Source organism: Gigantopelta aegis, chromosome 13 (genome assembly GCF_016097555.1).
Source record: "Gigantopelta aegis isolate Gae_Host chromosome 13, Gae_host_genome, whole genome shotgun sequence".
Lineage (NCBI taxonomy): Eukaryota > Metazoa > Mollusca > Gastropoda > Neomphalida > Peltospiridae > Gigantopelta > Gigantopelta aegis.
In genome coordinates, this window is record NC_054711.1 from 33448588 (window position 1) to 33464160 (window position 15573).

General features: G+C 42.7%; 1 protein-coding gene across 1 annotated transcript in view; it reads left to right on the plus strand.

Moving 5' to 3' along the window:
* Positions 1 to 15573, plus strand: part of LOC121387884 (probable G-protein coupled receptor 158) — a 106643-nt gene that overhangs the window by 60073 nt on the left and 30997 nt on the right. Inside the window, exons 2-3 of the mRNA XM_041519118.1 lie at positions 4851 to 4959; positions 6021 to 6374. Coding sequence (XP_041375052.1) covers positions 4851 to 4959; positions 6021 to 6374 — 463 coding nt within the window. The remainder of the gene's footprint in view (positions 1 to 4850; positions 4960 to 6020; positions 6375 to 15573) is intronic.

The following is a 15573-nucleotide window of genomic DNA, read 5'->3' on the forward strand; positions in this document are numbered from 1 at the left end:
ACACTAGCACATCACTGAAACAGATAGCACTGGATTAAAACACTAGCACATCACTGAAACAGATAACATTGGATTAAAACACCAGCACATCACTGAAACAGATAACACTGGATTAAAACATTAGCATATAACTGAAACAGATAACGCTGGATTAAAACACTAGTACAGCACTGAAACAGATAACATTGGATTAAAACATTAGCATATAACTGAAACAGATAACGCTGGATTAAAACATGAGAACATCACTGAAATAAATAACACTGGATTAAAACAAAAGCACAACACTAAAACAGATAACACTGGATTAAAACACTAGCTCATCACTGAAACAGGTAACATCGGATTAAAACACTAGCACATCACTGAAACAGATAACATTGGATTAAAACATGAGAACATCACTGAAATAAATAACACTGGATTAAAACACAAGTATAACACTGAAACAGACAACACTGGATTAAAACACTAGCACATCACTGAAACAGATAACACTGGATTAAAACACTAGCACATCACTGAAACAGATAACACTGGATTAAAACACCAGCACATCACTGAAACAGATAACACTGGATTAAAACACCAGCACATAACTGATTTAGTCTCCGCGGAGATGGGGGAGGCGCTGTACGAACCCCGATCCCCCTCCCCTCCCCGACGACGCCGCCAAGGCTCGTTTCGACTAAACAGTTGTACCGCGCTGGCTGGGATTTCCCTGTCACTACCAGGATATCACTACATATTCTCTTGATATTAAAATGCTGACCTTTATAAAATAGCAATCGAACAATGCCGTCACAGAAATCTAACTTGCAAATCGATAACGAAATTGACGTCACACCGAGTACGGATAGGCTTTGTTTATGCTACATTTCTTATAAATCCATTTGGAGAGTCTAACAAGATTTACCCTTTGTGCCAGCTAAGCTTTCCGTGACGTTTTGCTTTTTGTGAATATGAATTATTAAGCGACAATTTGATTAGGTTAGTTGTCAGTGTGTATTGCGTATGTGAATAGCTCGGCAATTTCCGGTCCTGTTCGTCAGTCATCTTGCAGCAATAATTGGTCAGTGAGTTCGTTTATGACGTAACGGAAATAACAGACGCATACAACTGGTGGTGATTTATTGTTTACATTAAGGACGATAATGAAAACGATAGTAACAGAGAGAGAGAGAGAGAGAGAGAGAGAGAGAGAGAGAGAGAGAGAGAGAGAGAGAGAGAGAGAGAGAGAGAGAGAGAGAGAGAGAGAGAGAGAGAGAGAGGGGGGGGGGGGGGGGGGCAAACACACAGACACAGTTAAAGTTTGTTTTGTTTAACGACACCATTAGAAAACATATTGATTTATTAATCATTGGCAATTGATGTCAAACATTTTGACTCGTAGAGGAAACCCGCTAGAGTATTCAATTAGCAGCAAGAGATCTTGCATATGCATTTTCCTACTGACAGGACAACACATACTACGATATTTGATATACCAGTCGTGGTGTACTGGTTGGGACGTGAAAAAGCCCAATCAGAGAATTGATTCACTGTTGTGTTTCGATCCTACGACGTAAGTACATCTGACAAGCGCTCTACCCACTGAGCTAGATCCCGTCCCGACAGACAGAGAGGCAAAGAGACGGACGATCGAGTGAAAGACAGAGACAGAGAGACAGGGAGACACGGCGAAACACAGCGGGAACGTGCGTGCGTGTCGGTGACTATATGAATATTATAAATACTGTATCAGCTCTCAAATCTGTTTCAAAAGCTCGTGCCAGCCAGTGGACCACGACTGGTACATCAAAGGTTGTGGTATGTACTATACTGTTTGTTAGATGGTGCATATAAAAGATCGCTTGCTACTAATGAAACAAATGTAGCGGGTTTCCTTTCTAATACTCTATGCCAAAATTACCAAACGTTTGACACCCAATAGCCAATGATTAACGATTCAGTGTACTCTAGTGATGTCATTAAACAAAACATACTTTAACAAACGTCCACTCTCTTGGGTAGAATGAAATCCTTTCAACTTCTTTTTGCGTCCTCCCCCAGACTCTTTCTGAAGTAATCAAATTACACTGCAACCGGAATACGTTGTCCAGAACAGATCATCGTTTACATGATAACTTTGAGTGTTCGCGTAATACAAGTCTTCACGCCTGCGCACTCCGATCTAATGATCTATATATGTATATATATAGACATTGAAAACAGGAACTATTAAGTTTATTTCAATATTTGTAACTGTACAAATTAAACAGGTTTATTAGTCGCAAACATGGATTCTTTGTAAAAACTACTATGTCAGAATTAACATGATTAATGGCTAATCTTCGTTGCCCCCTACCTCCTCGAAAAAAAAAAAATATTTGTTAGGTTTAGGGTTATGATTAGGGGTAGTTATACGCAATACCTTTAAAAATATTTTGTTCCATAAAAGCAACATAATGGTTATATTTCATAATCCGATATGGCTATGTTATGCCCTTTTGGATATTCTGTTTAAAATTTCCTGCGCATGGTTGCTTATGTTAGGGCGTTTGGAGGAAAGTTAGCACAGAAGACAGAATGTGGCATTATGGACTAAACGTTCGTTTTATTCGGTAGATATTCGGTTCATTCCATCACGATACACCGTGTGTGCTTTATAAGTATTAAATTGCAGTGTTACTTGTTGAGCGCTCAGCTACATTACCCATGGTTCGGAGTTCGAATCCAGACCGTACAGACTACGCCATTTGTAGTGCTTAATTTGATTAATAACGAGAATACCCCTAAAAAGCGGGGTATGGAAGTCTTGCCTCATGTTATGTGGCAATATAAAACTATATAGCGTCGTGTTAAAACAAGAGGTGTGATTAGGTGGGAGTTGGGAAGTAGAAGTCATTGCCTCCATACCCCTAGTCCCTGGCTAAGCCAGTGGTGTCATTAAACAAAACAAACTTTAGCTGTTACAACAGCAGTTTCTGTTAATGCTTTCAAGTACATAATATATTAAATGCAAGGTTCCACTCTTTGTGTTTGTATCACTTCTATTAGTTTTAGTAGAAAATCTTGACACTGTAAGCGAACATTTAGCTAAACTTCTGTGGTTTGTTTTGTCGAGAAGTGGTCGTCTGCGAACAATTGTTGTTGTCTAGCGTGGGAGTCGTTCACCCATGAGCGGCCATGCTCAACCTTTTTCTTGCCGAGTTCATGGCGCGAAACTTGGTTTTGACGTCTGCCGGGCAGCTGTTCAGAAGCACTAGCCGCTAGAGACGTTGAGTGCAAATGCTCCTTGTTGTAGGGTCTAAACGTCAATCCCTTTGCACATAAAAAATAAGACGAAAGCATTGCGAGCCCATTAGCGACCCTAAACGATCTTGTTAGAAGGCGAAAGTACCTTCTGACATCATTCCGCAATTGTATTTAAGGGTGTATACCACCATATCAAAACCCATAGACGACAATAGCAACATATGTAGCAAACACTCCTACCTGCAGTGTATCAATCGACATTATTATACACCATGGGTATAAATTCTACCTCACCTTAAAGTAAATAAGAAAAACTGGGGATTAAGCTACTCATTTCAAACATAGCGGGTAACGTCTATGACTACCTTGGTTCCGCACAAAAATTGTCAGGCTATTTTTAATATAATGTATGTCTAACAGAAATGCCAGTATCTCTGGACTTGTAACAAATCGCTGTTTATCATTATACACAACATATCAACAGAAACATAGCACTGGCTCTACAGACGGAAGTGGTGGGCGTTCCTTTGTTATGTGATGACTTGATCATACAGCCGCTGCCATCTCGGTTACACACGTAGACGTCACGTGGTGTGTCTTCTCGCACGCACGCACGCACACATACACACACACAACCAAACAAACAAACACACTCAAACGCACAAACACAGACACAGAAACACATATACAAACAACACACACACACACACACACACACACACACACTCACACATACACACACGAGAGAGAGAGAGAGAGAGAGAGAGAGAGAGAGAGAGGAGAGAGAGAGAGGAGAGAGAGAGAGAGAGAGAGAGAGAGAGAGAGAGTGCAGTATGGTGTATGTGTGGATATCAGTTTTAATATTAATCTAATGCAACACTTTCTGTGTTGATATTAATTACAGTGTAACAACACATGAACTAGTGGTGTAGTGTTTTGTGTTTGCTGATAGTAGCTGATCTAAAATCAACAGGTAAAATAATATGGTATGTGTTACCTGGTTTTACGAATCCAAAACTCACCTATTTGATTGTATTTTCTAATTCAACTGTTATCTGTTTCAAGGTGTACCAATGTTTTAATCCAATGTTAACTGTTTCAGTGATGTGCTAGTGTTTTAATCCAATGTTAACTGTTTCAGTGATGTGCTAGTGTTTTAATCCAATGTTAACTGTTTCAGTGATGTGCTAGTGTTTTAATCCAATGTTAACTGTTTTAGTGATGTGCTAGTGGTTTAATCCAATGTTAACTGTTTCAGTGATCTGACGCCATATAACCGTAAATTAAAAAATGTGTTGAGTGCGTCGTTAAATAAAACATTTCCTTCTTCTTGTTTTAGTGATGTGCTAGTGTTTTGATCCAAGTGTTACCTGTTACAGTGATGTGCTAGTGTTTTGATCCAAGTGTTACCTGTTACAGTGATGTGCTAGTGTTTTGATCCAAGTGTTACCTGTTACAGTGATGTGCTAGTGTTTTGATCCAAGTGTTACCTGTTACAGTGATGTGCTAGTGTTTTGATCCAAGTGTTACCTGTTACAGTGATATGCTAGTGTTTTGATCCATGTGTTATCATCCATGTGCTAGTGTTTCAGTTCAACTGTTATTTGTTTCAGGGGTGTGGTATTAGCCGATATCAACCTTCTGGATCTAGAGATCAACCAATGTGCCAAGGACAGTTCGCTCTTCGCCAATTCCAACAGGTGTCGGCCTGAAACAACAGAGGTACGTCCTATCCTGCATTCAGGATATTGTATTTAGTACAGAAAGGAAACGAAACGTAATACCACCAAAACAGTATTGAGGAAGGAAAAGGAATGTTTCTTTGACAACATCCTAACATACTATTAAACTATGGCTACTTTATATATATATATATATATATATACACACACACACACACACAGAGAGACAGAGAGAGAGAGAGAGACAGAGAGAGAGAGAGAGAGAGAGAGAGAGAGAGAGAGAGAGAGAGAGAGAGAGAGAGAGAGAGAGTAGCCATCCGGTTAGAGGTATATTGATAAGGAGGAAGAGACGGGCTGCTGCTCTTGACCGCTAGATTAAGTGGGTGGGTTTGGATCACCGAATGACTGAACCGTTTATTATGATGTCTTAGACCAGATAATGAAGACCAAATACAGTGCTAGTGGAGATTACAAACTATTACACTGATGGTCGGATGATGGTGCATTTTTTATTTTTTTTTATTTTTTTTATTTTTTTTATTACTTTTTTTTTTTATTATTATTTTTTTTTTTTTTTGAGAGGGGAATGGGATGGTCATATTTAGTCCCCCCACCAGGCGCCGGTACTTCTATTTCCACGAAGCGATCTTAGCTCTACGATCATCTTAAGTGCATAAGGTAGTTATGCATTTAAGGTTATCTTAGTGCTAAGATTTCTTCGCGGAGCGGGGCACTGATCATAGTGGAGGGCGGACATAGCCACGTGGTAAAACGCTAGCCTGATGCGCGGTCGGTCTACGATCTTCAATGGTGGGTCCATTGGATTAGTTCTAACTCTAACCAGTGCATCACGACTGGTATAGCAAAGGTCGTAGTATGTGCTATCCTGTCTGTGGGATGGCGCATATAAAAGATCCCGTGCTACTAATGGAAACATGTAACGACGTTCCTCTCTAAGACAATATGTCAAATGATATTTGACATCCAATAGCCGATGACTAATGAATCAATGTGTGTCGTTAAACAAAACTAAATTTTAACTTTGGTCGTAGTGACAGCCCACTGATATTATTGTATCGTGTCTGTATTCTCTCTCTCCAGTGTGTGCACATTCCTGGGAACGGACTGGCGTGGGGGAGTTACCAGTGCCGCTGCAACCCCACCTTCTACTTCCCTGTGAGCCACACCACCAACGACAGGTACTTCGACGGGAAGCTGGTCGAGCGGGCCTACTGGGACATGTGGCGCAACGTATCCGACAACTTCACCGACAACTACACCAACATGTTCCAGTGTCTTCCGTGCCGCAAGGGCTGCGACGACTGCACCGAGGACGATCCGTGCATCGTCGAGTACGACGTCTTACTGCGGGGCATTCCGCTGGGAATACAGAGCTTCTGCATGACCATCACCCTCGTGCTCGCAGTCGTCGTCATCCGGCTCAGAAAGACGAAGGTAAGTTACCGCAATTAGTTATACACACGATAAGAGAAACACCATTACTTTTGGTCCATTCGGATGTTCGGGTTATTTCGGATATTTTTCTGCTTTTTGGCTGGTTATTTCGGATATTTTCGGGTTGTTTCCTGTTATTTCGTGTATGTTCAAATATATTCGTGCTTCTTCGGATTTACTCGGCTCTGTTCGGATCTACTCGGCTCTATTCGGGTTATTCTTCCAAGGCCAACATTCCTACTGGAACAATGCCAAACATTTTATGTTTATTGTTTTGTTAACAGTCTGACGCACTTTATTTTTGGATGCCAGTCTGAATTGCTCAAATCACCTTAAAACCCTTTTCGGCCGAGCACTCTAATTTTATTTTTGGACATTAACTTTTTTGCCAGACATGTTACAATGGATCAGCAACTCTTTTTGGCCTTAGTTTCTTCTGTCGGTCGGATTTGATTTAGTGGTATACCCTTAAAGGTAATACTAAATTAAATAACATCCGGCTGGGTCAAAGTTCGAGGTGCACCTAACTTTTAATAGAGAAGTTAATACAAGTAGTGCCATTGGTTACTGTGTTTCATCTGGGTAACAAATGTATGCAGTTTTATTTCATCTAGTACCACTGTGCCATGTAGCCTTGTGCTTGAAACATGTATGGGGTACCTGTAAAAAAAAAGTACTGAAATTTTGTGCGAAACTAGGGTAGTCATAAACGCTAATCAGTTAAAATCGCCTAGTTAAATCTACCCAGTTTACACCCACCAGTAAAATCTACCCAGTTCAAATCGCCCAGTAAAATCTACCCAGGTTAAATCGGCCAGTTAAATCTACTCAGGTTAAATCGGCCAGTTAAATCTACCCAGGTTAAATCAGCTAGTTAAATCTACCCAGATTTGATTTTCAGTTTAGTGTAACCAGGTCATCGCGTGGGGAAAAACACCACAGATCTGAATTATCATTTTATTAGGCAGTCGTAAACAACGGAACTTGACAAACAATTGTTATTATTAGGTTCCTCGCTTTGGTGGGGAACCTATTGTTTTTGCCAAGATTATTATTATTATTATTATTGCGTCTATTTTGTCATTTTTTAAGAAAGGTTCTGGGCCTATTTGACAAATTGTAGGCAGTTAGGTTGCCCAGGGATACTGATTGTGTAAACAACATTATTTGTCTAGGTCACGTATATTGGCCTCAATCGTGAACTATGTAAATTTATTATTAAAATATTTTCTTTAGCCGTCTGTTTTGTCATATTGTAAAGAAACGTTCTGGTATGTAAATTTGGTAGTTGGTTAGGCCAGCTAGCGGGATTGATTGTGTATAGGCTAGCAGTATTGGCCTCTATCGCAAATTTCTGCTTGCATGTCAGTCTCTATAACACTTAGAGGTAAAAACGTAATTTCTACTGACTATCTACATAAAAGTGTTAAAATATTGAATTAATCAGCTGCTTGCTTCTGGAGGGATTGGGATTTCTAATTAATAATAATAATAATAATAATAATAATTATTATTATTATTATTATTATTATTATTATTATTATATGTATATAAACTGATGTGTAAGCGACCAAAGCAAAATTGTTTAAGTGGATAATTTTGTATTTACAAACTTCACATTAGCACTTCCGTTTCGCGAAAGCCAAATTGCCATGGCTTCGGCGAGGACTGGTGTGTTTTAGAACATCGCTTCATTAAACAGGGTTAGGGACAATGAACAAAGTGTCCTTGCGATATTGCCGATAAATACGACACTATTGAGTACGTCTATTTTGGGCTAATGTTTATTGCAAAATAAACCAAAACATGTTTTGTTGTGACGTGGATGTGTATCAGAAAATGTCAAACAGGTAAACACGCCCACGCAATAAGCTATGTGAATGAATTATTGAATGAATGAATTAATGTATGAATGAATGAATAAATGAATAAATGAAAGAATGTATGAAAGAAAGAACTGTTTTATTTAACAACGCACTCAACACATTTTATTTACGGTTATATGGCGTCAGACATATGGTTAAGGACCACACAGATTTTGAGAGGAAATCCGCTGTCGCCACTACATGGGCTACTCTTTCCGATTAGCAGCAAGGGATCTTTTATTTGCGCTTCCCACAGGCAGGATAGCACAAACCATGGCCTTTGTTGAACCAGTTATGGATCACTGGTCGGTGCAAGTGGTTTACACCTACCCATTGAGCCTTGCGGAGCACTCACTCAGGGTTTGGAGTCAGTATCTGGATTAAAAATCCCATGCCTCGACTGGGATCCGAACCCAGTACCTACCAGCCTGTAGACCGATGGCCTGCCACGACACCACCGAGGCCGGTAGACTCTATTAATACAAACACCTTACCGTGGCTGGAGATTCGTGACAGTCTCTTTAAACGGGAACGGGACGGGATTTAGCTCAGTCGGTTGAGTGCTCGCTAGAGGTGCTCCCGTCGCAGGAACAAACAAACAAACACAAAAACTTTTTATTCAACCACAGCACGTAGCCCAATTATGAAACGCTCGCCTGGCGTGTTTTAGTACACACGCATTATATTTTCAAAGAAGAACTATCAGTTTAAGAAAAGAAACGATAGCTTCACTCGTTCGGAACGAATCTTGATTGACTTGCATATCATTTTATTAAGTTATACAAAATGTACATGAAATTAGAGCACTTTATAAATTCTAATAACTGAGAATTGGTCTCCACAATACAACGTGGTACGTATGGCAATTCAGGTTTCTGTATCGCAATATACTGAAATACGGAAACGTTGGCAATCCCCATCACTAATATATACTAGTATTCTGTCTAGGTGTTGTGTTTTAATACTTGATCTGATTAATGCTGTTTTAGGGCTAATTTAACTACAGTTTAACCACGTGAATACAATTCACCATAGCTCGGTATACTTTGGAGCACGAACGTTTACGAGTTCACGTATCTGTTGGTTTTCCACTGAGCTAGTGTCAACATTTATTTTTATTTTTTAAAACTATGGTCATACTCAGTTGACTTACTAAATGGCCCAACAAAAGTATTGCCTGAAAATATGTAAATATACTTTTTCACGAAAATTACTTGAACATTTTAAAAACTGAAGATCCACTTTTTAAAAACAAGTTAAAGTTTGATTTATTTAAACATTTGGTAATTTTCACATATCGTCTTAGAGAGGAAACCCGCTACTGTTATCCATTTAGTAGCAAGATATCTTTTATATGCACAATTCCACCGACAGGATAAATCATACCACGGCCTATAATATACCAGTCGTGGTGCACTGACTGGAACGACAAATAGCCCAATGGGTCCACCGACGGGAGTCAATCCTAGACCGACCGCGCTCAGGCGAGATGTTTACACGGAGATACGTCCCGCCCCACTTACATTTTTAAAATCCTGCTTTTGCCTTTCTACATAAATATGTTGTCATCGTTAAAGATCGTCTGCAAAGTACAGATGCCACCGGGTACTATTCACAGGTGTACGCGTCTGGAACCGAATATTTACCTAGTTTGTAATTACATTTCAAATCATATAGAACATACGTTCCAATAAGCTCAACCAGCTCTCCAATAAACATTCCCAAACCTCCAAAACGTCCCAGACAAACAACAACAAAGGAAGGAAGAGAAGACGTGGCAAGAAGAAAAAGAATAAGAAGTAGAAGAAAAATGAATTAATAATGAAGAGAATAAAAGAAGAAGAATAAAACAACAACAACAACAAGAAACAGAAAAAACAATAAGAATAATAATGAAACAATGGTCTGAAGTGTGACTAAACATTGTCCTAAGTGGCGGCAACGGGTTTCCGTTCTTCCTCTTTCTCGACCGGGCGTCAAAATAACCAAATTGCTGTAGTTTAAAACGTGCTGAGGTGTAAAACAAATATTCGTCTCCTTGCCGCCTCCTGGTGTATGTCTGACCAACATGAACCAGCTTTCAGCCTACTTACAGCGACCACATTCTATAGTTACTTGCCGCCTCCTGGTGTATGTCTGACAAACATGAACCAGCTTTCAGCCTAGTTACAGCGACCACCTTCTGTAGTTACTTGCCGCCTCTTGGTGTATGTCTGACCAACATGAACCAGCTTTCAGCCTAGTTACAGTGACCACCTTCTGTAGTTACTTGCCGCCTCCTGGTGTATGTCTGACCAACATGAACCAGCTTTCAGCCTAGTTACAGTGACCACCTTCTGTAGTTACTTGCCGCCTCCTGGTGTATGTCTGACCAACATGAACCAGCTTTCAGCCTAGTTACAGTGACCACCTTCTGTAGTTACTTGCCGCCTCCTGGTGTATGTCTGACCAACATGAACCAGCTTTCAGCATAGTTACAGTGACCACCTTTTGTAGTTACTTGCCGCCTCCTGGTGTATGTCTGACCAACATGAACCAGCTTTCAGCCTAGTTACAGTGACCACCTTCTGTAGTTACTTGCCGCCTCCTGGTCTATGTCTGACCAACATGAACCAGCTTTCAGCCTAGTTACAGTGACCACCTTTTGTAGTTACTTGCCGCCTCCTGATGTATGTTTGACCAACATGAACCAGCTTTCAGCCTAGTTACAGCGACCACCTCCTGTAGTTACTTGCCGCCTCCTGGTGTATGTCTGACCAACATGAACCAGCGTTCAGCCTAATTACAGCGACCACCTTCTATTGGTTACTTGCCGCCTCCTGGTGTATGTCTGACCAACATGAACCAGCTTTCAGCCTAGTTACAGTGACCACCTTCTGTAGTTACTTGCCGCCTCCTGGTGTATGTCTGACCAACATGAACCAGCTTTCAGCCTAGTTACAGTGACCACCTTCTGTAGTTACTTGCCGCCTCCTGGTGTATGTCTGACCAACATGAACCAGCTTTCAGCCTAATTACAGTGACCACCTTCTATAGTTACTTGCCGCCTCCTGGTGTATGTCTGACCAACATGAACCAGCTTTCAGCCTAGTTACAGTGACCACCTTCTGTAGTTACTTGCCGCCTCCTGGTGTATGTCTGACCAACATGAACCAGCTTTCAGCCTAGTTACAGCGACCACCTTCTGTAGTTACTTGCCGCCTCCTGGTGTATGTCTGACCAACATGAACCAGCTTTCAGCCTAGTTACAGTGACCACCTTCTGTAGTTACTTGCCGCCTCCTGGTGTATGTCTGACCAACATGAACCAGCTTTCAACCTAGTTACAGTGACCACATTCTGTAGTTACTTGCCGCCTCCTGGTGTATGTCTGACCAACATGAACCAGCTTTCAGCCTAGTTACAGTGACCACCTTCTGTAGTTACTTGCCGCCTCCTGGTGTATGTCTGACCAACATGAACCAGCTTTCAGCCTAATTACAGTGACCACCTTCTATAGTTACTTGCCGCCTCCTGGTGTATGTCTGACCAACATGAACCAGCTTTCAGCCTAGTTACAGTGACCACCTTCTGTAGTTACTTGCCGCCTCCTGGTGTATGTCTGACCAACATGAACCAGCTTTCAGCCTAGTTACAGTGACCACCTTCTGTAGTTACTTGCCGTTTCCTGGTGTATGTCTGACCAACATGAACCAGCTTTCAGCCTAGTTACAGTGACCACCTTCTGTAGTTACATGCCGCCTCCTGGTGTATGTCTGACCAACATGAACCAGCTTTCAACCTAATTACAGCGACCACCTTCTATTGGTTACTTGCCGCCTCCTGGTGTATGTCTGACCAACATGAACCAGCTTTCAGCCTAGTTACAGCGACCACCTTCTATTGGTTACTTGCCGCCTCCTGGTGTATGTCTGACCAACATGAACCAGCTTTCAGCCTAGTTACAGCGACCACCTTCTGTAGTTACTTGCCGCCTCCTGGTGTATGTCGGACCAACATGAACCAGCTTTCAGCCTAGTTACAGTGACCACCTTCTGTAGTTACTTCCCGCCTCCTGGTGTATGTCTGACAACATGAACCAGCTTTCAGCCTAGTTACAGCGAACACCTTCTGTAGTTACTTGCCGCCTCCTGGTGTATGTTTGACCAAAATGAACCAGCTTTCAGCCTAGTTACAGTGACCACCTTCTGTAGTTACTTGCCGCCTCCTGGTGTATGTCTGACCAACATGAACCAGCTTTCAGCCTAGTTACAGCGACCACCTTCTATTGGTTACTTGCCGCCTCCTGGTGTATGTCTGACCAACATGAACCAGCTTTCAGCCTAGTTACAGCGACCACCTTCTGTAGTTACTTGCCGCCTCCTGGTCTATGTTTGACCAACATGAACCAGCTTTCAGCCTAGTTACAGTGACCACCTTCTATTGGTTACTTGCCGCCTCCTGGTGTATGTCTGACCAACATGAACCAGCTTTCAGCCTAGTTACAGCGACCACCTTCTATTGGTTACTTGCCGCCTCCTGGTGTTTGTCTGACCAACATGAACCAGCTTTCAGCCTAGTTACAGTGACCACCTTCTGTAGTTACTTGCCGCCTCCTGCTGTATGTCTGACCAACATGAACCAGCTTTCAGCCTAGTTACAGTGACCACCTTCTGTAGTTACTTGCCGCCTCCTGCTGTATGTCTGACCAACATGAACCAGCTTTCAGCCTAGTTACAGTGACCACCTTCTGTAGTTACTTGCCGCCTCCTGGTGTATGTCTGACCAACATGAACCAGCTTTCAGCCTAGTTACAGCGACCACCTTCTATTGGTTACTTGCCGCCTCCTGGTGTATGTCTGACCAACATGAACCAGCTTTCAGCCTAGTTACAGCGACCACCTTCTATTGGTTACTTGCCGCCTCCTGGTGTATGTCTGACCAACATGAACCAGCTTTCAGCCTAGTTACAGTGACCACCTTCTGTAGTTACTTGCCGCCTCCTGGTGTATGCCTGACCAACATGAACCAGCTTTCAGCCTAGTTACAGCGACCACCTTCTATTGGTTACTTGCCGCCTCCTGGTGTATGTCTGACCAACATGAACCAGCTTTCAGCCTAGTTACAGTGACCACCTTCTGTAGTTACTTGCCGCCTCCTGGTGTATGTCTGACCAACATGAACCAGCTTTCAGCCTAGTTACAGTGACCACCTTCTGTAGTTACTTGCCGCCTCCTGGTGTATGTCTGACCAACATGAACCAGCTTTCAGCCTAGTTACAGCGACCACCTTCTATTGGTTACTTGCCGCCTCCTGGTGTATGTCTGACCAACATGAACCAGCTTTCAGCCTAGTTACAGCGACCACCTTCTATTGGTTACTTGCCGCCTCCTGGTGTATGTCTGACCAACATGAACCAGCTTTCAGCTTAGTTACAGTGACCACCTTCTGTAGTTACTTGCCGCCTCCTGGTGTATGTTTGACCAACATGAACCAGCTTTCAGCCTAGTTACAGTGACCACCTTCTGTAGTTACTTGCCGCCTCCTGGTGTATGCCTGACCAACATGAACCAGCTTTCAGCCTAGTTACAGCGACCACCTTCTATTGGTTACTTGCCGCCTCCTGGTGTATGTCTGACCAACATGAACCAGCTTTCAGCCTAGTTACAGCGACCACCTTCTATTGGTTACTTGCCACCTCCTGGTGTATGTCTGACCAACATGAACCAGCTTTCAGCCTAGTTACAGTGACCACCTTCTGTAGTTACTTGCCGCCTCCTGGTGTATGTTTGACCAACATGAACCAGCTTTCAGCCTAGTTACAGCGACCACCTTCTGTAGTTACTTGCCGCCTCCTGGTGTATGTCTGACCAACATCAACCAGCTTTCAGCCTAGTTACAGTGACCACCTTCTGTAGTTACTTGCCGCCTCCTGGTGTATGTCTGACCAACATCAACCAGCTTTCAGCCTAGTTACAGTGACCACCTTCTGTAGTTACTTGCCGCCTCCTGGTGTATGTCTGACCAACATCAACCAGCTTTCAGCCTAGTTACAGCGACCACCTTCTGTAGTTACTTGCCGCCTCTTGGTGTATGTCTGACCAACATGAACCAGCTTTCAGCCTAGTTACAGTGACCACCTTCTGTAGTTACTTGCCGCCTCCTGTAGTTACTTGCCGCCTCCTGGTGTATGTCTGACCAACATGAACCAGCTTTCAGCCTAGTTACAGTGACCACCTTCTGTAGTTACTTGCCGCCTCCTGGTGTATGTCTGACCAACATGAACCAGCTTTCAGCCTAGTTACAGTGACCACCTTCTATTGGTTACTTGCCGCCTCCTGGTGTATGTCTGACCAACATGAACCAGCTTTCAGCCTAGTTACAGCGACCACCTTCTATTGGTTACTTGCCGCCTCCTGGTGTATGTCTGACCAACATGAACCAGCTTTCAGCCTAGTTACAGTGACCACCTTCTGTAGTTACTTGCCGCCTCCTGGTGTATGTCTGACCAACATCAACCAGCTTTCAGCCTAGTTACAGCGACCACCTTCTATTGGTTACTTGCCGCCTCCTGGTGTATGTCTGACCAACATGAACCAGCTTTTAGCCTAGTTACAGCGACCACCTTCTATTGGTTACTTGCCGCCTCCTGGTGTATGTCTAACCAACATGAACCAGCTTTCAGCCTAGTTACAGCGACCACCTTCTGTAGTTACTTGCCGCCTCCTGGTGTATGTTTGACCAACATGAACCAGCTTTCAGCCTAGTTACAGCGACCACCTTCTGTGGTTACTTACCGACGTCAGCCTCCTCCAATCTTTTGAATGCGCACAAATCAATATTTGAGAAAGCCCGTTTCCTCGTTGAGTTCGACGACCATAATAAGTAGACTGGCCGCCGCATGTTCTTCAGTGTCTTTCGCTTCGCAGCGTGCAATTGCTACGCTTTCTTGCACAGACATAGACGCACAGTGCTTCCCCATTGACGCTCCCTTGCACAAGTTTGACAGCCATATTAAGTAGACCGACTTCCTCACGTTCTTTAGTGGTTTTCTTTTCACATGGTGCAATTACTACGCTTTCTTGCGCACACATACTTGCACACTATTTCCTATTTTACTCTCATGTGCGAATTTATGCTTCAAAACGCATCTATAGAGTCGTAGTCCAGTGGTAAAGCGCTCGCTTGATACACGGTCGGTCTAGGATCGATCCCCGTCGGTGGGACCATTGGGCTATTTCTCGTTCCAGCCAGTGCACTACGACTGGTATATCAAATGCCGTGGTATGTGCTATCCTGTCTGTGGGATGGTACATATAAAAAGATCCCTTGCTACTAATTGAAAAATGTTGCGGG